The following is a 23733-nucleotide window of genomic DNA, read 5'->3' on the forward strand; positions in this document are numbered from 1 at the left end:
CTCAACTCGGACAAAACTGAGGTGCTCATCCTAGGATCTTCACCCTCTGCCTGGGACGACTCTTGGTGGCCTTCCGCCCTGGGCACAGCACCCACAGACCATGCACGTAACCTTGGCTTCATCCTAGACTCCTCTCTCTCGATGTCCAGACAAGTCAACGCAGTCTCATCCTCCTGCTTCAACGTACTTCGCATTCTCAAAAAGATCTTCCGCTGGATCCCCCTCGAGACAAGAAAGACTGTCACCCACGCACTAGTCCCGAGTCGTCTGGACTATGGTAACACACTATACGCCGGAATCACAGCAAAATTACAGAAAAAACTCCAACGCATCCAAAACGCATCAGCAAGACTCATATTAGACATCCCTCACCAAGATCACATCACCGGACACCTAAAAGACCTCCACTGGCTTCCAGTCAACAAAAGAATTACATTCCGCCTTCTCACCCACGCACACAAGGCCCTCTACAATCTAGGACCTGAATGTCTCAACACTCGACTGTCCTTCTACAAACCCACCCGCCAACTAAGATCGTCCAATCAAGCCCTCGCCGCAGTCCCGCGCATCCGAAAATCCACCATGGGTAGCAGATCCTTCTCCTACCTTGCTGCCAAGACCTGGAACTCACTCCCCACTCACCTCCGCCTTACTCAAAACCACATCTCCTTCAGAAAAGAACTTAAAACCTGGCTATTCGACAAATAATGAACCCCTCCCCAAGCGCCTTGAGACCCTCCGGGTGAGTAGTGCGCTATATAAATGCCCGAACTTGAACTTGTATATTTGTAAATTTGTGCATATTATTGAGTAGTGTGTGTGTTTAATAAACGTACTCCTACATTCATAAAGCAAAGTACAGACTGGCCAATCAATTATTGAGTGTTATTTTTGCGCACCTGCAAATGACGATTACTAGCCCACACCACTCCCTTGAGTAAGCATCAGACTGCTCTGCAATGCTACCCTCTGAGAGTCAAGCGCAACAATTGGGTGTTTGGTTCCCAGTGAAGGACAAATGTAGTCATGTTATTTGTGCAGGCCTCACAGATGCGGACTCGTTTTCAACACCAGTGTAACTAGCTAGTAGGCGCTGTGTGTTTGCGATGCTGCAGTGGTTAGTGGCTTGAACAGCCACTCGTTTTCTATATGCATCTATAAGTTTGGATTCTTTTTCTGGGGGAGGTGCATTCCAGAGGTTTGAGCTTTTTTGCAAGCATTTGACTCTACTAGGGAGTCGAGAGATAATTGTCATTTGATGAACACAGGGTCTGATGGTGAGGGTTTATATTGTTTGTCTCCTCTTGGGGTTAAAATACGTGCTCGGACAGGGTCCTTAAAAAGATATCTGCATGCCTCATCATGCCTTTAGGCATAGTTTTTTGACTTGACCTGCGTGTGGACTCAAGTGTCAAATGGAATGAATATGCTACTTACCAGTATGCATCTGTTCTTGGCATGTAGGGCTGCTGACATTCATATCTACAGCATAGATCGCCGCCTAGTGTTGGGCCCGGATGATTGCACATTGTTGTCCTGGAAGAGTCTTCGAAATATCACGAGATAGGCGGCTCCTCCCCTGGACTACAGTGCGCATGGACATCGACTCCATCCCCAGATTGTTTTTAGCCATTGTGGCGAAGATGGAGTGTAACAGTGTGAGCGATGGCCATGCTAAGAGTAAGTGTAAATTCTGCAGCCGCTACAGGCGCCGGGGAGGAGGGCGGGCGATATGAATGTCAGCAGCCCTACATGCCAAGAACAGATGCATACTGGTAAGTAGCATATTCAGTTCTAGGCATGTGGGCTGCTGAATTCATATCTATGATTCAGAAAAGGGGGTGGTGATGAACAGAGTGTCTGAATTAAGCAGACCACTCTTACCCAGTCCAAAGATCAGGGCTTGATCCATCACCGTTATTTAGCTCACTGCCCCATCCCAGCTCAGAACCTGGCTATATGCAAATTAGTCTGTCCCTGGCCCAGTGCATCATGGGAACAGGGCAGACCAAACTACCAAGCCAATTCTTCACCAGAAAGGATACAAGCTACCGGGGACCGGTTTCTGGCATTTCAGCCTCGTCGGCCCGGCTTGCTTGAATCCTGATGGAGCAGTGAGCAAGGGACTCATGTCTGAGTATACCCTGCCACACCTATAGTGGCCAAAAACGATTCAGAAAAGGGGGTGGTGTGGCAGGGTATGCTCAGACGTGAGTCCCTTGCTCACTTTGCCACTGGATTCAAGCAAGCCGGGCTGAAGACGGCTGTAATACCAGACACCGGTCCTCGGAAGCTTGTTTCCGGTCCAGGGAAGGCATGGCTTGGCAGTTCGGGCTGGACTGTTCCCATGAGGCACAGGGTCAGACTGATTTGCATATAGCCATGTCTGAACTGGGGTGGCAGAGTGGGCTAAAGAACGGTGATGGATTAAACCCAGATCTTTTGACTGGGTGTGAGTGTTTGATTGATTCAGATGCTCCGTCCATTACTACCCCCTTTTGTACCGAATTCATATCTACAGCATAGAATATATAGCAGTCCCTACATTAGCAGCGGTCGCCTGTGCTACCTGCAGACGTTTGAAAAAGTGTTTTTAGAACAGCCTGCCCTACAGCTGCTTGGAGTGCACATCTACACAGTAGTGTTTAGTAAATGTGTGTGGGGTAGACCATGTGGCTGCTCTACAAATGTCTTCCAAAGGGATATTACCAAGGAAAGCCATGGAGGCCCCCAACTTGCGGGTGGAGTGGGCTCTGGGGGGGACCGTTAAAGTGCGCTTAGCCTTTTGATAGCAAATTTGAATACAATTAACGATCCACCTGGCTATACCTGCTTTGGAAATGGGGTTGCATTTGTGCTGGGAAAAAGGCAACAAAGAGTTGTTTGGTCTTCCTAAAATCTTTGGTCCTATCGATGTAGTACATCAAAGCTCGTTTGACGTCAAGAGTGTGGAGCATTCTTTCAGCCACTGTCTCTGGATTCTGAAAGAACACAGGTAGTTCAATAGTTTGATTGACATGGAACTGTGAAACCACCTTAGGAAGAAACTTCGGGTTAGTGCGCAGCACCACCCTGTTTGAGTGAATCTGTATGAATGGCTCTTGTACGGTGAGCGCCTGGAGCTCACTAACACGTCGCAGTGACGTAATGGCTATTAGGAAAGCCACTTTCCATGTTAAGAACTGAATCTCGCATGAATGTAGAGGCTCAAAAGGCGGACCCATCAGTCTGGTGAGGACCACATTAAGGTTCCATACAGGAGCTGGCGGGGTTCTGGGAGGAATGACCCGTTTCAGTCCTTCTAGAAAGGCTTTAATGGCAGGCACTCTGAAAACTGAGAGATGCTGCCTGTTCTGGAGATAAGCCGCTATGGCGGATAAGTGTATCCGAATGGAAGCATATGCTAGATTGCATTTGTAAAGATGTAACAAAGAACAAATGAGGTTGCGAGTAGATGCATCTAGCGGGTTGATGTGGTGTTCTGCACAGTAAATGACAAACCGCTTCCATTTCGCTGCATAGCATGCTCTGGTGGTGGGCTTTCTTGCCTCCCGTATGATATCCATGCAGTCAGGAGGCAAGTTAAGGTAGACAAATTCTAAGACCTCAGGAGCCAGTTCGCCAGGTTGAGCTGTTGCGGATCTGGGTGCTGAATGTCGCCATGGCTCTGCGTCAAAAGTTTGGGTGCGAGGTGCAGCCTCTGATGCGGTACCACGGAGAGTTCTAGAAACGTGGTGTACCATGGTTGGCGTGCCCATGTTGAAGCAACCAGGATGAGTGTCATCGAGTGTTGCTTTAGCTTTCGTGCCACCAGCGGTATGAAAGGTGCTGGGGGAAAAGCGTACGCAAATCTGCCTGACCAGTTCATCCATATCGCATTGCCCTGCGATTGTGGGTGAGGGAACCTGGCGGCAAAGCTTTGGCATTTTGCGTTTTCCCTTGTGGCGAACAGGTCTATCTCTGGATGACCCCACTGCTGGAAGTACGGGCGGAGTACTGATGGATGCATCTCCCACTCGTGCATTTGGTGGCTGCACCTGCTGAGCAGATCCGCCATCTGATTGTCCTTGCCCGGGAGGTGTTCCGCCATGAAGAAGATGTTCCTCTGAATGGCCCACTTCCACATGCTCTGAGCCAGATGAGAGAACTGTGGAGAGTGTGTACCTCCCTGCTTCTGAATGTAGTACATGGCTGTCATGTCCGTCCGGATCAACACAACTTTGTTGCATAGATGTACCTTGAATGCCTTCATCGCCATGAAGATTGCCATCAGTTCTAGGTAGTAGATGTGCATCTTCTGTTGCTGCGTTGTCCATAGTCCCTGCACTGTGTAGTGGAGTACATGAGCTCCCCAACCCTGGAGAGATGCGTCCGTCGTTAGGATAATCTGTGGCACAGGCTCTTGGAACGGTCGGCCCTTGCAAAGGTTGTGTGGATTCCACCAATGCAGAGAGTTGTATGCCCGACCCGTCACCAACACTAGGTCGTTCAACTGTCCTTGAGCCTGATTCCACTGATGTGCCAAGCACTCCTGAAGCGGACGCATATGTATTCTCGCGTGCGGGACTATGAAAATGCAGGAGGCCATCATGCCTATCAACTGCATGAACACTCTCGCTGGGAGTGAGTGTTGCGGTCTGAACCTCTGGATTAGCGACTGAATGCTGTTGATCCTCACAGAATGTGGCTGAGCCGTGGCTGCCAGAGTATCTATTGTAGCGCCCAGATACTGCCGCACATGGGCTGGCTGAAGGTGCGGACTTTGGATAATTCAGTGAGAATCCCAGATCGTGAAGAAGGTGAATGGTGTGGGACATGTTGGCAGCGCACTGCTGGGCCGACTTTGCTTGGACAAGCCAGTCGTCCAGATAAGGGTAGACGTGAATGTTCTGCCTCCTGAGGTGCACAGCCACCGTCGCCAGGCATTTTGTGAACACCCTGGGCGCTGTGGTCACTCCGAAAGGGAGTGTAGGAAAGTAGGGTCTGCAATCCTATGATCACCCAGATTTTTGCTTTTTGCTTCACTGGTTTACGACTTTCCCTGGCTGTGGGCCTGCTAAATCGGACCCACAGCCTAGTTGTTCTCTCTATTCCAAATTGTACCCAGGTACTGAATTGGCACTGGGCCCTCTCTTGTGTCCCTGTAACCAGGGCAGAGGTGTACCCAGAGGTCTCCCAGGGGCTGCAGCATGTATTATGCCACCCCTGGGCTGACTAACTAAAACAGACAACTGGCTGCTTGACAGCTGGGGCAAGGTGGTGTACACACCCTTTGCTTTAGACATAGTATTCCTATGTCTAACCCTAAAATGGACACATATATTCCTATCAGTCACTCCTATGGCAGGCCTTAACAATCCTGAAGGCAGAGTGCGTGGAATAATGTGAAATGGTGCTCTGGCATGAGCTGAGCCCGTTTGCAGCTTGCGGAACCAAGTCCAAATAGCTGTTCCATTATAACGCTATACCATATACTCTTAAGTGCCTTATAATCCTCGCGGTTATATGCCAACTCTGGTATCGCTTTATCAAAACATGTCGAGTAAGGTGTCATACGATTTGGAATACTAACCCCTCGCCAATTCTGGCGACGGGGTTAGCATTCCACCCTTCTAGAGGGACACGACATGTATGTAACTGTGAACCCCGGTTAAAGTTAACTCAATCCTCAGCTCCACAAAATGGATGCTGCCACCACAGACCCAAGTCTGCCCTCCTGCTGCTGGGAGTCCTTCCAGCAACAGAGGCCTGGACAAAGGGTTTCCTGTCAGGGGCGGTGCCAGCACCGTCCCAGACAGGATTTTGTGTATCCTAGGTAGGCAGGGCTTTAGAGGAAGGTGACTGCAAGTGGCACCCTGGTGCTCACTGTGCATAGGCTGGCTTGAACCAGTTCCAGGGGCACTCCAGCCCCTGATCTGGGGAAAAGCCCGCCAAAGGAGAGGGGTGTAACCACCCCCCTCCTAGTCCCACGAATAGGGCAGGACTTAGTCGCGTGCCAGCCCCCTTTCTCAGGATAAAGGTAGGAGCAGGCCCCCTTCCAAATTAGAACATCTTTGAATCCTGAACCGACTTTCTACGAAAGGAACTCAAGACTCTTCTTAAGATTTCTTCCTTGTGACTAAGGAGTAGTCACCCTGCAGCAGCAGGCACCATCCAAGCATCGCGGTCTGCTGCAAGTCTCTCCTCCGGATCAAGACTGCCCAGCTCGACGAGAACCGGCTTCCCTGGCACCTCTGACCTCTACCTGCATCATCAGCCCAGCTGAGATTCGTGGGTGTGACGAGACCTCGAGGGACCAGCCATCTTCAAGACTACACGACGCTTGTCCAGCACGACCACCGAGTGACCCTCGACTGAGTGCTTTGGGGTTTGAGAAGCCCCAACCCTGAGCAGCTCCAGCACCGAAGTCCAGCCCCCTTGCATCCACGAGATCTGCGTGGGGCCCTTCTGCTCTTTGCTGCTCACCGCGTTGTCCAGGTCACTTGCCCGTTGGCTAGTGACCCTCCAGACGACGTCCTACGTTTGTTTCACCGCTGGTCTAGCTCCTCTGGACTGGCCCTTGTCTCCTCTTGAAGGGGAACTTCCTAGGACCCTCCTGGTCCACCCCAAACGCCATTTTGTGTCACCGCGTGGGCTTGCCTTAGCCAAGGCTTGTTGCCTCCTTCACCGGATCCAGCATCGCCAGCAGCAGACATCCGACGTGGGACAGCTCGCAGACCTCCAGCCTGGTCGACATCAGCAGAATCCAGTGTCACCTCTTCACCTGGCTGAGTGACCTCGTCCGGTGCCATCCTGGTGCCCACCTAATCACTGGCTAGTGATTCGGAACTTGGTCCCCTCTGCTTACAGGTACCCTTCAGCTGATCCAGCCCTTGGATCAGCCCGGAACATCTTCACTGGTCGCCTGCCAGCAACTTCCACTTCAGGCTCCTGGTTCGTCAACGAAGAAACCCGACGACACTTGAACCCTATGCAGCCGCAGCCCCTGGGCTAGGTAAACCGAGTACCCCGGTGCTCCAGCGTAGACCAACTCTCTAACTGTCTAGATCCACTTTCGTTTTTGACCTACCTAGTCGGGTTCGCCCGAGAACACTAACTTTGCATTTACTAGGATCCATAGACTTTGTTCCGCATCCCGTGTGAGAGTTCCCACTCTGCACACGACGTCCCTAGGCCTCCTGCTAGTAATCTAAAGGTTCAGTAGTCCAGTCCTAGCGATCCCAAAGCCTATGAGAGTAGTACTTACCTGCTAGTAATTTCGCATTCCACTTTTGTAGTATATGGTTTTTCGTGCCCCTCGGGCATTTGTGTAAATTGTGCGACTTAAAGTATTTTCGTAAGAGTTTTGTTGTGTGCTTAGCTCCCTGACTCAAAGAGTTCAGGGTAGTCTTGTTATAAATAAATATCTGTTTATTTTCATAACAACTTGTGTGGTGTCCTTTCACTTGGTGTTCAAGGGGTAAATGTGATGGTAAAACAGCTGGCTTAACACGCCCTCTAGAGTTTAGCCTAAAGACTGCACGTGTCCATGCTACTAGGATAGCTGGTCTATCAGGTTGACTTACAACCAATCATCAATAAGGGTCGTTTGGACTGATACATAGTGATCACTAGAATAGTGAGCACTGCATATCAGGCCAACTTCTCACATTGGTGAGCAGCGTTGGGATTTGAGCTTGCTGTTTTACCACACGTATCCTAAGAATATCTTTTGAAAGATCACATAGGCACCAAGGTACATATAACTTAGCTTAGAATACTCTGAGTTCTACTGAACCAGCTGTTGTAGCTCCTAGGGCTTAGCACACCCTAAACTACAACTCTAGCAAGGGATCAGTAAGCAAACAAATAGTGTAGGTAAGTGCACCACTTACACCTCACTAGAAAAGCATGTCTACCCATGGAGAGTCTTCAGAGACTCCCCTAGTGGTTATTGACCCTCCACAGGTCAAATCAAGATATGCAGCTCTCAGTTTCCAGGAGATGAGACAAGTGTGTACCTCCAGGAAACTGAAACAGGGGTCTAACCCCACCATTCCCTTTCTGATAGGTCTCTTAGAGACGTATGATGCTAGGAAAGCTTCTCATACAGATGGGAGTAGGCCAGCCTTAGAGGGTACCCTTGGTGATCCAGACCTCCTTGACACTGAAAATGCAGTTGAGGAGGCGGAAGAAGAGGAACTCTCTGGGGATGAGGCAGACAAGAGGTATGAGTTAGTCAGCAGACTTACTAGGGCCAACTTAGACCTACTTAGGGAAGGAACTGGGGGAACCCCAGTGCTGACCCTAATGAGGCCTAACCTTGGAGTTAGAAGAGATAGATCTACTTCTAGGGACTCCAACAGATCTCTGCACTCTAATGCCTCTTCCCAGAGGAGGAGGATTTCTCCCCAGAGGAGATTTACTTCCCCTCAGAGAATAGAGCATGAAGCAAGGATGAGACAGGCTAATCTGAGGATTGAAAGGGAAGAACTTGCCCTGGCCAAAGAGAAGCTTGCCTTTGCTAGAGAGCAGCAGATGAGTGGGATAGTTCCCACTGGTGGCAGCAATCTCCCTAGAGATAAGGAAAGGAGTTTAGATACTAAACACCTGAGTAAGATAGTGCCCCCCTTTAAACAAGGGGATGACATCCACAAATGGATGGCTGCTCTGGAGAGGGCCTGCACTGTCCAGTGCATCCCCCAGAGTCAGTGGGCAGCTATACTGTGGCTCTCCTTTGAAGGCAAAGGTAGAGATAAGCTCCTCACTAAAAGAGTTGAGGATGCTAACAATTACCAAGTCCTGAAAAATACACTGGTTGATGGGTTTGGCCTAACCACTGAGCAGTACAGGTTGCTGTTCAGGGATACCCAGAAAACTCAGTCTCAGGATTGGTCTGACTTTGTGGATTGTGCCACTAAGGCTTTGGAAGGCTGGTTGCTGGGCAGTAAGGTTACTGATTATACAGGGTTGTACAATCTGATCATGAGAGAGCAGATTTTAAATAACTGTCAGAACCAGTTGTTGCATCAGCACCTTGTTGACTCAGATCTGACCTCTCCCCAAGAATTGGGAAAGAAGGCAGACAGATGGGTCAGAACAAGGGTCAAGCAGAACCAGACTCAGAACCAGGGTGGTCAGAACAAAGCAGACCAAAAGGGTAGTAACAAGAGTGAACAAAATGACCAGAAGTCTTCGACAGGTCCCCAACAAACCAAAGAGGGTGGGGGTCAGGCTTCACAGCAGAAAAAGAAGACTCAAGAAGGCCAGTCAAAAAGGTGGTTCCAGTACTGTAAAAGTAAGTCTCACTGGTTTAGTGAGTGCACCAAAAGAGGAGGGCAAACTCCTACCACTACAGCCCCTAAGGCAACTGCACCCCCTAGTACAGCAAGTAGTGGTAGTGCACCTCCCAAGGGAATAGTTGTGTTAACCTTGGGAACTGAGGGGTCTGACAACTTAGTTGGCACACTCACTCAGGCTGTCCTTGTCTGTACAGGGGATGTGGACATATCCCCTGATGCAAGTCCCAATACTTTGGGCAAATACAGGCAGACACCTTAATTAATGGAAAGATGGCTCAGGCCTACAGGGACACTTGTGCCAGTGGCACAATGGTGACACCTAACTTTGTGTTCCCTGGACAGATCATGCCAGGTGCAGATTACCTGGTGACCAATGCCAGCAATGTCACTACCAATCACAGTATGGCAATTGTTGATTTCTCCTGGGGAGGGGTAAGTGGCCCAAAGAAGGTTGTGGTTAGTTCAGACCTCCCAGTAGAATGTCTGTTGGGCAATGATTTGTAAACATCCCTATGGTCAGAAGTGGAGCAGAGGACTCACATGGAAATGTTAGGCTTGCCAGCACATGTCCTTGCTGTGACTAGGTCACAGGCCAAAAGATGCCCCACTGAACAGGTGCTGGATCCTGGAACAATGGACCAGACACCTCCCAAGAAGAGGAGCAGTAGAGTTAAGGCATTGCCTTCCCCCTTGCCCCAGGTTGTGGATCAAGTCTCTGAGGAGGCTGATCTCAAGGAACTGAGGGAAACTGAGCTTAAGAGCTTGAACCTGATCAGGTTGAGTTTCTGGGCTCAGGGGGACCCTCCAGGGAAGACCTGGGGAAGGCACAGTTAGACTACCGCTCCCTTGAACCCCTCAGACAGCAGGCTGCTGCTGAGGCTGCAGGGAATGCCACAAGTACCCACAAGGTATACTGGGATGATGGACTCCTGTACTCCGAGTCAAGAGACCCCAAGCCTGGTACGACCAGGAGGCTGGTCATCCCCTTGTCTCAGAGAGGTTTCCTTCTTACCTTGGCCCATGAGATTCCCCTTGCAGGTCACTTAGGCCAGAACAAAACGTGGGACAGGCTTGTCACACACTTTCACTGGCCCCACATGAATGAAGATACCAAGGAGTTTTGTCGCTCCTGTGTCACTTGCCAAGCCAGTGGTAAGTCAGGTGGCACAACAAAGGCCCCCCTCATACCACTACCTGTGGTGGGGGTACCCTTTGAGAGAGTGGGGATTGACATTGTTGGTCCAATGGAACCCCAGACAGCATCAGGGCACATGTTTATACTGGTGGTAGTGGATCATGCCACCAGGTATCCTGAAGCTATACCCCTTAGGACCACTACAGCACCTGTTGTGGCAAGGGCCCTAATTGGAGTGTTCTCCAGAGTGGGCTTCCCTAAGGAGGTTGTCTCTGACAGAGGTGCAAACTTCATGTCAGGATATCTGACTGCAATGTGGAAGGAATGTGGTGTCAACTACAAGTTCACCACACCCTATCACCCACAGTGCAATGGGCTTGTTGAGAGATTCAACAGGACCCTCAAAGGGATGATTCATGGGCTACCTGAACCTCTCAGGAGGAGATGGGATGTCCTGATACCCTGCCTCTTGTTTGCTTAGAGAGGTCCCACAGAAGGGGGTTGGCTACAGCCCTTTTGAACTTCTGTTTGGGCATCCTGTAAGAGGACCCCTTTGTTTGCTAAAGGAAGGATGGGAGAGACCTCTCAAAAAGCCTGGAACAAACATTGAGGACTATGTACTTGGTCTCCGCTCCAGGATGGCTGAGTATATGGAAAAGGCATCCAAAAAACCTTGAGGCCAGCCAAGAAGTCCAAAAAGCTTGGCATGACCAAAAGGCTGTCCTGACTGTGTACAAGCCTGGACAGAAGGTGTGGGTGCTGGAGCCAGTGGCCCCAGCAGCACTCAAAGACAAATGGTCTGGGCCCCACACAATCATTGAGCAAAAGGGAGAGGTCACCTACCTGGTGGACCTAGGAACTCCCAGGAGCCCCCTCAGGGTGCTCCATGTAAACAGGCTCAAGGCATATGTCAACAGGAAGGACATGGGCTTGCTCATGGCCACAGATGAGGGACAGGAGGAAGAGAGTGACCCTCTCCCAGACCTGCTCACTCAGAATCCTGATGATGGATCAGTAGATGGTGTTGTCTTTTGTGGCAGCCTCTCTGAACATCAGCAACAGGATTGTAGACAAGTTCTGCAATCCTTCAGACATATGTTCTCTCTGACACCCAGCCAAACCGATTGGTGTACCCATGAGGTTGACACTGGAAACAGCCTGCCTGTCAAGAGTAAAATCTACAGACAGCCTGATCATGTCAGAGACTGCATCAAGACAGAGGTGCAGAAAATGTTGGAGCTGGGAGTCATTGAGCCCTCAGATAGCCCTTGGGCTAGCCCAGTAGTTCTAGTGCCAAAGCCTCACACCCAGGGTGGTAAGAAAGATGAGGTTTTGCGTAGACTACAGAGGTCTCAATGCAGTCACTAAGACTGATGCCCACCCAATACCAAGCTGGGATGGGGCAGTGAGCTAAATAACGGTGATGGATCAAGCCCTGGTCTTTGGACTGGGTAAGAGTGGTCTGCTTAATTCAGGCACTCTGTTCATCACCACCCCCTTTTCTGAATCGTTTTTGGCCACTATAGGTGTGGCAGGGTATACTCAGACATGAGTCCCTTGCTCACTGCTCCATCAGGATTCAAGCAAGCCGGGCCGACAAGGCTGAAATGCCAGAAACCGGTCCCCGGTAGCTTGTATCCTTTCTGGTGAAGAATTGGCTTGGTAGTTTGGTCTGCCCTGTTCCCATGATGCACTGGGCCAGGGACAGACTAATTTGCATATAGCCAGGTTCTGAGCTGGGATGGGGCAGTGAGCTAAATAACGGTGATGGATCAAGCCCTGATCTTTGGACTGGGTAAGAGTGGTCTGCTTAATTCAGACACTCTGTTCATCACCACCCCCTTTTCTGAATCACCCAATACCAAGAGCAGATGAACTTATAGATAGATTGGCTTCTGACAACTACTTAAGTACATTTGACCTGACAGCTGGGTATTGGCAAATCAGGTTAGCTGATGAGGCCAAGCCTAAGACAGCATTTTCTACCCCTGGTGGGCATTATCAATTTGTGGTAATGCCCTTTGGTTTGAAAAATGCACCTGCCACCTTCCAAAGGTTGGTGAATCAAGTTCTCACTGGGTTGGATGACTTCTGTGCAGCCTATCTTGACGATATAGCTGTCTTTAGCTCCACCTGGGAGGATCACCTGGTCCACCTGAAGAAAGTGTTAGAGGCACTGCAAAAGGCAGGTCTCACTATCAAGGCCACAAAGTGCCAGATAGGGCAGACACAGGTTGTATACCTGGGCCACCTTGTAGGTGGAGGCCAGGTTCAGCCATTGGAGAGCAAGATACAGGCCATCAAGGACTGGGCTCCTCCAACCACCCAGACTCAGGTTTGAGCTTTCTTGGGCCTGACTGGTTACTATAGAAAATTTGTCAAGAATTATGGGTCCATTGTGACTTCACTTAATGACCTGACAAGTAAAAAGATGCCAAAGAAAGTTCAGTGGACAGCAAGCTGTCAGAAAGCATTTGATGACCTAAAGCAGGCCATGTGCACAGCACCTATCCTAAAGAGTCCAGACTACTCCAAAACCTTCATTGTCCAAACAGATGCTTCTGAGTTGGGTGTGGGAGCTGTTCTATCTCACTTGAATTTTGATGGTAACGACCAGCCCATTGCTTTTATTAGCAGAAGGCTGACCCCCAGAGAGAAAAATTGGTCAGCTATTGAGAGGGAGGCCTTTGCTGTGGTATGGGCCCTGAAGAAGTTGAGGTCATACTTGTTTGGCACTCACTTCAAGATTCAGACCGACCATAAGCCCCTCTTATGGCTAAATCAGATGAAGGGTGAAAACCCCAAACTGCTTAGGTGGTCCATTTCCCTACAGGGGATGGATTTTACAGTGGAGCATAGACCTGGTACTGATCATGGCAATGCTGATGGGCTCTCCAGGTATTTCCACTTAGAGCAAGAAGACTCACCTGGTCAAGGTTAGTTTATTGTCCCAAAGTTTGGGGGGGGGGGGTCATGTAGGAGATTAGGGTCTGCAATCCTATGATCACCCAGATTTTTGCTTTTTGCTTCACTGGTTTACGACTTTCCCTGGCTGTGGGCCTGCTAATCAGACCCACAGCCTAGCTGTTCTCTCTATTCCAAATTGTACCCAGGTACTGAATTGGCACTGGGCCCTCTCTTGTGTCCCTGTAACCAGGGCAGAGGTGTACCCAGAGGTCTCCCAGGGGCTGCAGCATGTATTATGCCACCCCTGGGCTGACTAACTAAAACAGACACAACTGGCTGCTTGACAGCTGGGGCAAGTTGGTGTACACACCCTTTGCTTTAGACATAGTATTCCTATGTCTAACCCTAAAATGGACACATATATTCCTATCAGTCACTCCTATGACAGGCCTTAACAATCCTGAAGGCAGAGTGCGTGGAATAATGTGAAATGGTGCTCTGGCATGAGCTGAGCCCGTTTGCAGCTTGCGGAACCAAGTCCTAATAGCTGTTCCATGATAACGCATACCATATACTCTTAAGTGCATTATAATCCTCGCGGTTATATGCCAACTCTGGTATCGCTTTATCAAAACATGTCGAGTAAGGTGTCATACGAATTGGAATACTAACCCCTCGCCAATTCTGGCGACGGGGTTAGCATTCCACCCTTCTAGAGGGACACGACATGTATGTAACTGTGAACCCCGGTTAAAGTTAACTCAAGCCTCAGCTCCACAAAATGGATGCTGCCACCACAGACACAAGTCTGCCCACCTGCTGCTGGGAGTCCTTCCAGCAACGGAGGCCTGGACATGGCGGAAGACGAGGAGGCGACCGGAGCGACAGACTTCTTGTGTTTCGACGGCGTCGCTATCACTTTCGGTTTCGTCGATACCGAAGCTTTCACTTTCGGTTTCACCAATGGCAGCTCCGCATAAGTGTCCGAAGTCTGGCCCGTAGGCGAGACCGTGGATCCAGGCGTAAGGTCTTGGGTAAGGCCATGTGGCGATCCCTCGACCTGAGCCGTAGTGATTGTTCGATCGGGGCATAGCTCTTCACCTGAGCTATCTTCCGTGGCACCATAGGCCTCATTGTCGTCTCCTACCTCGTTGACGACTTCTTCTGCATCGATTACTTAGACGTCTGCGTCGTAGTCGATCTCCACTGCCGGAGTAGAAAGCGGCTCTCAAACTTCTTGCTCGTCCGCTTCTTCCCCTACGAAAATGTCCACCTGTGCCGACTGCCGGGCCTCCTGGCGCGCCGAAGTCGAATCGTCTTCTTCGAGCGAAAACGGGAACAAGCCATACAGTTGGCTTCATCGTGATCCGGTGACAGGCACTTGTTGCACACCGGGTGGACGTTGATGTGGGGATACTTCGATCCGCACACGGGGTATTTCTTGAACGGGCTCCGTTCCATGATGTGTCGTCGAAAGTCTGGTTGCGTCGACTGGGCCTCGAGCACCGAAGAGGCCCAGTCTCCTCTGGAAGTCCGACTCGGGAACTGAGCCGGAACAGAGCTGGGCACCGAACGCAAGACAATACCGACGCTATAGGAAAAAGGCCTTTGGGCCTTAAGGAAAGTTTTTATCGATTCCGATGTTGAGTGATCAAATATCAAATATGCATCCGAACCCGATGGCGGAAAAAAACAATCTGGGGATGGAGTCGATGCCCATGCGCACTGTAGTCCAGGGGAGGAGCCACCTATCTCGTGATACTTCGAAGACTCTTCCAGGACAACTATGTGCAATCATCCGGACCCAACACTAGGCGGCGATCTATGCTGTAGATATGAATTCAGCAGCCCACATGCCTCGAACAGTCCTTTTCTAATGTTTCTTTATGTAATGGCACCCCATGATACTCTGCTGCTCAATCAATCAATCAATCAATCAGAGTACTTGTAAAGCGCGCTACTTACCCGTGAGGGTCCCAAGGCGCTAAGGGGAGGGCTGCTACTGCTCAAAGAGCCAGGTCTTCTGAAGGCGAGGTCGTCTTGGGTCTGCCGTATGTGGGTAGGGAGGGTGTTCCAGGTCTTGGCGGCAAGGTAGGAAAAGGATCTGCTGCCGGAGGTGGTTCGTTGGATGCTGGAGACAGCGGCGAGGCTGGCGGAGTGGAGCTGTGGAAGCTGAGTCTGCTGTTCAGGTAGGCTGGTCCGGCGTTGTCGAGTGCTTTGTGTGCGTGGGTGAGGAGTTTGAAGGTGATCCTCTTGTCAACGGGGAGCCAGTGTAGGTCTCAGGTGGGGGGGTGATGTGGCTGCAGCGAGAGACGTTGACGATCAGTCGGGCGGAGGCGTTTTGGATGCAGCCCCTTCTGCATTATTCCCACCTATGACCGCCCTAACTAAATCTTCCTTACTCATTACATTTTCCTGTAGTTTTTTTTAGCTTATCTTTTGCTTCTTTGTTATTTTGAATTGAGAATCTTAGTGTTTCACCTCTTATTCCTACTTTTAGTGAATCCCAGTAGTAGTCGTCGTAGGTGTTTAAGTGTCGAAGCACACCCTGTTGGCACTCTGCCTTCGGGGTGGGACCCCGATGATGAAGCATGTCACCAACCAGGTTGGTGAGTGAAGGGTCTTCTTAAAGGACTACCCATGTCGGTTGGGCACTACGTGCACCAAAATACATTTGTATTCAGAGACTTTTTTATAAAGTCTCACGGGGTTACTCCTCCAGTTGTTGTTGAATATATTTAAAAGGGGACCAGGAGTTTCCTCCCTACACATATTTAAATACCCTTTCTCTCTTTTTTGTTGTTAATAAGCATTTTACATTACACACTGGCATCAGTGTGGGTTTAATGTGCTGAGAAGTTGGATACCAAACTTCTCAGTCTTCAGTGGAGCCATTATAGTGTTGTGGAGTGTTGCAAAGTCATCCTGTGCCCTGGGCACCCCCCAACTTTTTGCTGACTGGAACTGGTGGTAACTGACTGACTGACCCTGGGCTCTGTTTAACGAGGCCCAGGGCCAGTGCCAAGCTAAAAGGAACACATTAGAACACAGTTAAGACACCCAACATACACTAGGGTACACTATAGTATGGTGGTGTACCCCTGTAGTTGGCATGACCTACCACCCAAGCCCCTAGTATGTAATAGGGCAGGGGATTGAAACTACCTAGAAGTCTCCAGTATCCTGGGGCATGGCAGTTTAGAGGCCAGCAGATTCTCTGCATCAGCATGTGTGCAGTGCTGAAGCCTGAGGTCAGTTTAAAAGCTGCACTGGTGGCCAGGACAGCTTTTAAACCTTAAACTGTGCCCAAACTCGACTTTGAGGGTAGGGGCCCTTAAAAATTAAAAACCTACCATGTTTTTGCGTATTAGGGACCCCCAGGGTCACCCCTAGGTATCCCAGGGCTGGGGGGTCAGTTATCTATAAGGAGCGCCCTTATAAAATGAGTTTTTAGAAGCCTGGGTAAAGTGAAATTTTACATTTCACTCCCCACATTGTCTTAAAGAGATGCTCAAATTCGACTTTGATGCTGGAAGAATTGGGTAAGGGTGATCTGCAATATTTCTGCAGATTCAGAACCCCTGAAGTCTCCCCTAGTTGCACAGGGGGGTGGGGGTCCGGTAGAAATTAGGGAAATACTTATAAAATATGGTTTTATAAGCCCTGGTGCTACAAAAGTGACGCAAGTCATTTTCCCCATTGCAAACCACATGGCCCATAGGTTAACATGGTAGGAAGTGATTGATTAATAAATATTAATAGGAGAGGACTAGTCGGACCATTCAAAGACTTCCCAGAATGGTCGTAGTAAATCCAACAATATTATATTGTTGAATTTCTCCTAAAGTGTACATACAAACAAGAAAGTCTCAACTTATTGTAAGTCCAAATTCAGCCTTTCAGTGGTCTGCCCTGATTTGTCAGATTAGCCAGGCTGCTGGGAGGGCAGTGATCTGTTCTATAGGAATTCCAGGCCAGGAGGTGGCGTCGTAAACTGCGCTCTTCAAAAGGCAGAGGGGAGGCCTGGGTTTCAGTCTGCTATGACAGTCTTGACCCAGAGTCAGGGCTAGGCTTAAGAAAGGTATGTGCAGATGGTAGGGGGATTGTCCATGGTAAGGAGATATCCCAGGGGGTGTGTTTAGCCAGCTCTTACCTCCTTGCTGGAAAATGAGCCATTATGGATTTGGAAGGATGATGCATTCTGGGACAAACTAATGCCACACTCCACAGGATGTGGTCATAGCTAGGAGGCGTTGCCGTGCTCTCACTGGTCAGCAGTGACCTGGTGCTTGACCCAGAGAATTTTGAATAAGTATCGGAGAGGGGCAGAGCCCTCCAGATCTGCTGCTTGAAACTGAATGAAGCAAGAAGTGCCCTGCTGAAGATTTTGCTGTGTGCAAGGAACTCTAAGGCCTGACCTATGAAGACTGCACCATCTGAAACTACAGCCCTGTGGATTACCTTGCTGCCAAAAGACTCAAGAGTGGAAACTCCCTGCAAGCTACAGGTTAACAGAGCTCACCTGGACAGCCCCACAAGGAATTCCAAGCCTGGAGTACAGTGGATTTGTAAGGGTTTTGTTCAAGTGGATTGCAGCATTGAAGTTTCACACTTTCAAGGACCCTCTTGGAGATTCCAGAACCTTGGATTGTGTGTTGGATACTTTGGGACCTGCGAGCAGAACGCCAGGAAGGTGTTCTAACTGGACCCCGCTTGCTGAAGAAGGCGGCCCACTACAGTGGTTAGAATTCTTCAGAACCATTTATAAAGGTGTGTCCCTGACAGAGAAAACAAAATAGACTTAAAGGGGCGCTGTTGGTTTTTAAGCACTAGAAAGTGACTAATCTTTAAAAATTCATATATCAGGTTCCCTACAGTGGATTATTTTCGGTTTGGTGTCATTTAAAAGATAAAAATATTACCTATTTTTATAAATTGGTGTTGGATTTTTATTTTGTGTTGTGTCTTAATTATTTACAGAAATGGTGTTTTTAAATGCATTACATACCTGTCTTTGAAGTTAAGCCTGTCTGCTCGCAGCCTCGTTACCAAGGGTTGAGCAAAGGAATAATTTTTTAAGACCTATGCGGAGTCCATAATGTCGACCTCCCAGCACCATATACTCAATGGCATCACTGCAATTACGGTGCCCAGGAATGGCCCTGGGTACCGTAGGGGCACAGGGCTCATGCACCTGTGCCCACACCACTGGCATTGGGCACCCAGCTAGAGGGGTGACTGAAGTATGCCAGGGCAGTGGGTTTGTGGACATGGCACACAAGGATGTGTGCCATGTCGACTCTTTGATTAGTTCTGTACTTAGACACTCAGCCTGCAAAGGCAGTGTGTGGGTGTCAGGGTACAGGGTCCCTAAGGGTGGCACAATAAGTGCTGCAGCCCTTAGGGGTCTTCTCTGGTCACCATTCTCTGGGTACCATTTACTAGGGGCCGACAGGTGGCCAGAGATGCCAATTGGGTTTTGGTTTCAACACAGTTTTAGGGAAGGAACACAGGCCCTGGGTACCTGGTTGGCAGGAGTCCAGGGCACACTCAAACTGGCAAAAAGTGGGGAGCAACCATGCAAAGAGGGGCATATTCCTACATGCAGGCAGTCTTCTTCATACTCCATGGCCTTCTGCCTGGGGTACTTCGGTCCACACTGTGGGAAGTTCTGGAAAGGGGTTCTGTCCATTACGATGATCACATTTTCAGGGACGTTTAAGACAAGAGGGGTGTGGGCCCTAAGCTGCCACGAGAAAAATCAGGTCACCAAGCCCAACTGAGGTTGCGACAACACAGAAGATTCTGCATGCGACCGAAACGAACCCAGATGCATCCACACAAAGCACTGGCAGCCGACACCAATGCACATTACCAGTAATAGGTTGAGTTGTTTGGATGCTAAGGGGTGTGCGAGTAGGTCCATGTAATTTCCATTGAAATCAATGGAAACTCCATGACGAGTTACCCTTGTCATTAGCACTGAAGGGGTTAAACCTCGTGAGTTAAAGTCTTCTTTGGAGAAAAACAAGTTGCAGCCATCCAAGCCAAACAGTAGATGGCAGGAGTATGCACAGCATGGGTATCTACAGCCACACATGCCACAATCACGTTTACTGCATAGGTAATCAGTAAACACATTTCTGGCTCCACACATTTCATATGGCTTGTGTTGTTTCAGCCATGGATTTAATCAGAAACTGAGGGATATTGAAACTCAGCCTGTGCATTGAAAATGGTATCCTCAAGAATCCAGGTCAAAAGTTCTGTGGAGAGAGAGTCCGCTCAGAAGATTACCTAATGCCTGGAACAAAGCAATAGAAAATCTGGTAGAGCTTCTCCTGGAGACCCTTCTCACGACTGGATGGACTTCAGGTCATAGGAGATGGTTTGGCTGAATGTGGTCTATTGAGGTTTGTCCGCTTGTCTTTAATGTGGACTGCTGTATACCACTGTGTTAACATTGGCTACCACAGGTTTCAAAGTAGACATTTGAAGTAATTCAAGCTTGAGAATCTATTTAAGTCTCAATGCTGCAGAAATAAAGTCTTCAGAGCACCCACTGGAATACTATTTGGCAATTCCAAAGCTCACCCACCATCTTCCAACTCACTATGGATATGTTCCCTAATCTCTCCTACGCCAATTACACAGTTTTATTACATTCCACAGCCCTTTGCTCTTGCTCCCAACCTCCACAACTTTCATGCTCCTACTCTGGCTCCCAAACAACCTTCTCCATAACTTTCATGCTACTTTTCTCCCCTGTATACGCTTCTACACTCTTGGCATCTGTTGGCACATACTCAACCCTTTGCACGCTTCCTACTCTCCTGCTTGGACACCCATTTAGTCCCTGACACACTGACCTACTTCATGCCTCTTTTCCTTTTGACCGAGATATGCTCATGAACTCCTCTTTCCCTCATCTGTACATCCTTTCACCCCTTCTTTACGTCATGCCTTTGCAAAGACCTCTAACTCAGCCTTCCCTTCTGGGTTCCCACAGCTGATGGACCATGGACTATGGAGGACTGTGGTCAACACTCAATCTGAAGGCAGCTTCTGATGAATAATTACTTATGCAGCAGAAGCAGTAAATATGCAATCTATATACTGCTGTTTTACATCTTCCACCAGCAGTTCCAGTCCTCATACATAACACAGGGTCTGAAAAGGCAAATTCAGACATGATGCAACCTGAACCCTGTGGTTCACATGGAAGCTCATCAGGCTATCAGAGACTCTAAACAAAAGTGAGTCTTACCCACAGATGGATTGTGCAACTTTATAACGCAACCAACTTAATTTATTCTGAGGCTTCATTCATTTTTTGGAGCTATTAAAAATCACAAATCTGAACTTTAATAGCACAGAGCCATAGTGTCACAGCCAAACCTGAGAGAGCTGGGAGTCCATCATCTGTGATGCCTGGCTCATCTGGCCATCATACACCAAGGGCTGGCTTCCATTCATGGGCTGGTAAGGTGAACCCGATTGGCTTTTCACCATTTCCATCGGCTGCATGGGTGGGAAGGCAGAGTAGGAAGGCTTCAGAGCGGTGCCTCCAGTCAGCACCATGGTGCTAGGTTGAGAGAGGCTGGGGTGCATGTACACCTGAGATCTGAGCATAAACAAAAAAACACATTGTTTAGGATATGCTAGAAAAAGAAATATGGTGGATTATGTCAACTTTTCTATGGCAACTAGAAAACATGCCATCTTATTGGCACAGAAGACACATGAGAAGCAACCTTTAAAAAAAAAAAAAAAAAGAAAGTAGGCTATATCATATGACATGTACGATAGTTATGGCTTGATGAGTTTCTGCTAGGGTCTTAGTGCAACCATCAAAGGAAGATAGGAGGCCTTATGGTAGCCATGCGCTTTATAAATGCTATTTTCATCTAATTTCATCATGCATGAGAAAGTGCCCTTTTTCAGAATGGTAGCCCCCACTTTTTGCTAAGCTGCTGATGTCCTTTTGACTGAGTGTGCCCTGGACTTCTGCTACTCGACTACCCAGGGCCTATGTTCTTTCCCTAAAACTACATTGAAACCCAAACTCAATTGGCTTCTCCGGACGCAGGTCAGCCCCATGTAAATGTTACCATAGGTAGCCAGGGCACTGTGATCACAGAAGACCGCTAAGGCTGCAGCACTTATTGTGCCACCCTTAGAGGTCCTGTACCATTACACTCACCAACTGCCTTTGCAGGCTGCATTTCTTGGTGCAGAATAAAGTGAAGAGTCGACATGGCACACATCTGTGTGCCATGCCTACAACCCACTGTCCTGGCATAGATCAGTCACCACTCTTGCTGTGTGCCCTATACCAGTGGTGAGGGTACAGGTGCATGAGCCCTGTACCCCTACAGTGTCTAAGTACATTCTTAGACATAGTAAGTGTAGTGCTGCCATTAAGAGTATCTGGTGCTGGGAGTTTGTCATTAACTCCACAGCACCATAATGGCTGCACTGAAAACTGAGAAGTTTTGTATCAAACTTCTCAGCACATTAAACCTACACTGATGACAGTGCGGGATTTAATGAAAAATGCACACAGAGGGCATCTTAGAGATGCCCCCTGAAAAACGACCTACAACTAGTGTCCAGGCTGAGTGGCTGCTTTCAGCTGCCACCACCAGACATGTTTCTCGACCCCTGGGTCGAGAGCCTGCTGCTCCGAGGGCCTGAAACAATGCACATCCTGGGACGAGGTGCCAAGCCTCCTCACCCAAGATGGGCAGGGTCCATGAAGGGGAAGCTTCAAAGGCTTGCCAACTTTGTGAGCTTCCCCAGGCCACTTGCTGCTTTCAGCAACTGGTCACCACTGGTTCGGACCCCCACTTTGGGCGGGGAAAACCAGTGGGAAAAACAAGTGAGGAAGAAAGGTGTGCCCACCTCTGCCAGCTCCACACCTCAGGTGGGGGAGGCGAGGTGAAGCAGAATGCTCAGTTCCCACCATCTTGCAGATGAGGGGACCCAGATGTGAGAAAGTGCCATCTTTTTTGCCTTGGTATGCCCCCACTTTTTTCTGACTGCTGATGTGCTTTGACTGAGTGTGCCCTGGGCTCCTGCCAACCAGGTACCCAGGGCCTGTGTTCCTTCCATAAAACGGTGTTGAAACTAAAACCCAATTGGCATCTCTGGCCACCTATCAGCCCCTAGTAAATGGTACCCTAGGTACCCAGGGCATGGTGACAAGAGAAGACCCCCCTAAGGGCTGCAGCACTTATTGTGCCACCCTTAGGGGCCCTGTACCCTGGCACCCACACACTGCCTTTGCAGGCTGAGTGCCTAAGTACAGAACGAATCAAAGAGTCAACATGGCACACATCCCTGTGTGCCATGCCCACAAACCCACTGCCATAGGCATACATCAGTCACCCCTCTAGCTGGGTGCCCTATGCCAGTGGTGTGGAGCAGGCTAGGGTGTGTACCCACCACAGGACAGGGACCTATCCTATCCAACTTCCCCACTTGCCCTGTGTAAGTGACCAGGAGCTCAGTTCTCACAGCCCCGTGGCCTGCCTGCTAGCATCCACCAACCGAAGGCCCCCTATCCCCCATAGGATAACATTGGTCCTACTCATGCTGCACCTGGCTGCCCCTGTGCCGCTGAGGGTATAACGACTGTACCTACCTGACCCTGGGAGACCCCCCCCCCCCCTAGTCTACCCCCAGAACCTTAACTCTGCCAGCCGAGTACTTACCCGATACCCTATGGAGAAAACCAAGTTAACATTGGCTGGTTTTCACTCAGAATTTCTTAAAAGTGTTGAGTTTTGCAATTTTCAAATATTCCTTAAAAATCGTCCAAACAGCAAAACCGAAATTACTCACCTGCTATTAGAAGAGACCCTAGTGCTAGATCTTTGTGCCCAGCACGGGCCTTCAATAGTAATTATAACCGTGATTTACAGTTATCCCAATTTTTCTCCATAGGAATACACTGCCTGCTTTTTGCCAGAATTTCTTCCAAGTGTCCATTTTTAAAACGTACAAATATTCCTTAAATACCGCCTGTGTAACAAAAACGATTTATTTCAACTGTTTACAGGAAATGCACCAGGGCTGAATCCGGGATCCAGCCCAGAGTAAGAAAAACATTTGTAAAGTGATTTTATTGCATTTACTTAAAACTTGCCATTGAGCTCAATGTTATTTTGTACTTAACTTGTGTTGCATATTGCAACAGTATCTATTGCATTCCAAAGTCTATTGCTATTAGAAAGTTTTCTATTGCCTCATCTCATTCTGAGAAAGTATTTAGGATACCTACTTGTGGTTCTAAAATAAACTATATATTTTTATATACAAAACAATTGGCCTAGAGTTCAGTTCTTGAGTGTGTGAGACCATTTGTTGACTGAGTGTGTACAACAAATGCTTTACACTGTCCTCTGA

General features: G+C 49.0%; 1 protein-coding gene across 6 annotated transcripts in view; it reads right to left on the bottom strand.

The window, feature by feature from the left end:
* PRRC2B (proline rich coiled-coil 2B) overlaps positions 1-23733 on the bottom strand; it is a 549871-nt gene that overhangs the window by 99830 nt on the left and 426308 nt on the right. For all 6 annotated transcript variants that reach the window (XM_078646193.1, XM_078646192.1, XM_078646191.1 and 3 more), the window contains one exon: positions 20722-20947. In XM_078646193.1, coding sequence (XP_078502319.1) covers positions 20722-20947 — 226 coding nt within the window. The remainder of the gene's footprint in view (positions 1-20721; positions 20948-23733) is intronic.

Source organism: Lissotriton helveticus, chromosome 5_1, assembly GCF_964261635.1.
Source record: "Lissotriton helveticus chromosome 5_1, aLisHel1.1, whole genome shotgun sequence".
Classification (NCBI taxonomy): domain Eukaryota; kingdom Metazoa; phylum Chordata; class Amphibia; order Caudata; family Salamandridae; genus Lissotriton; species Lissotriton helveticus.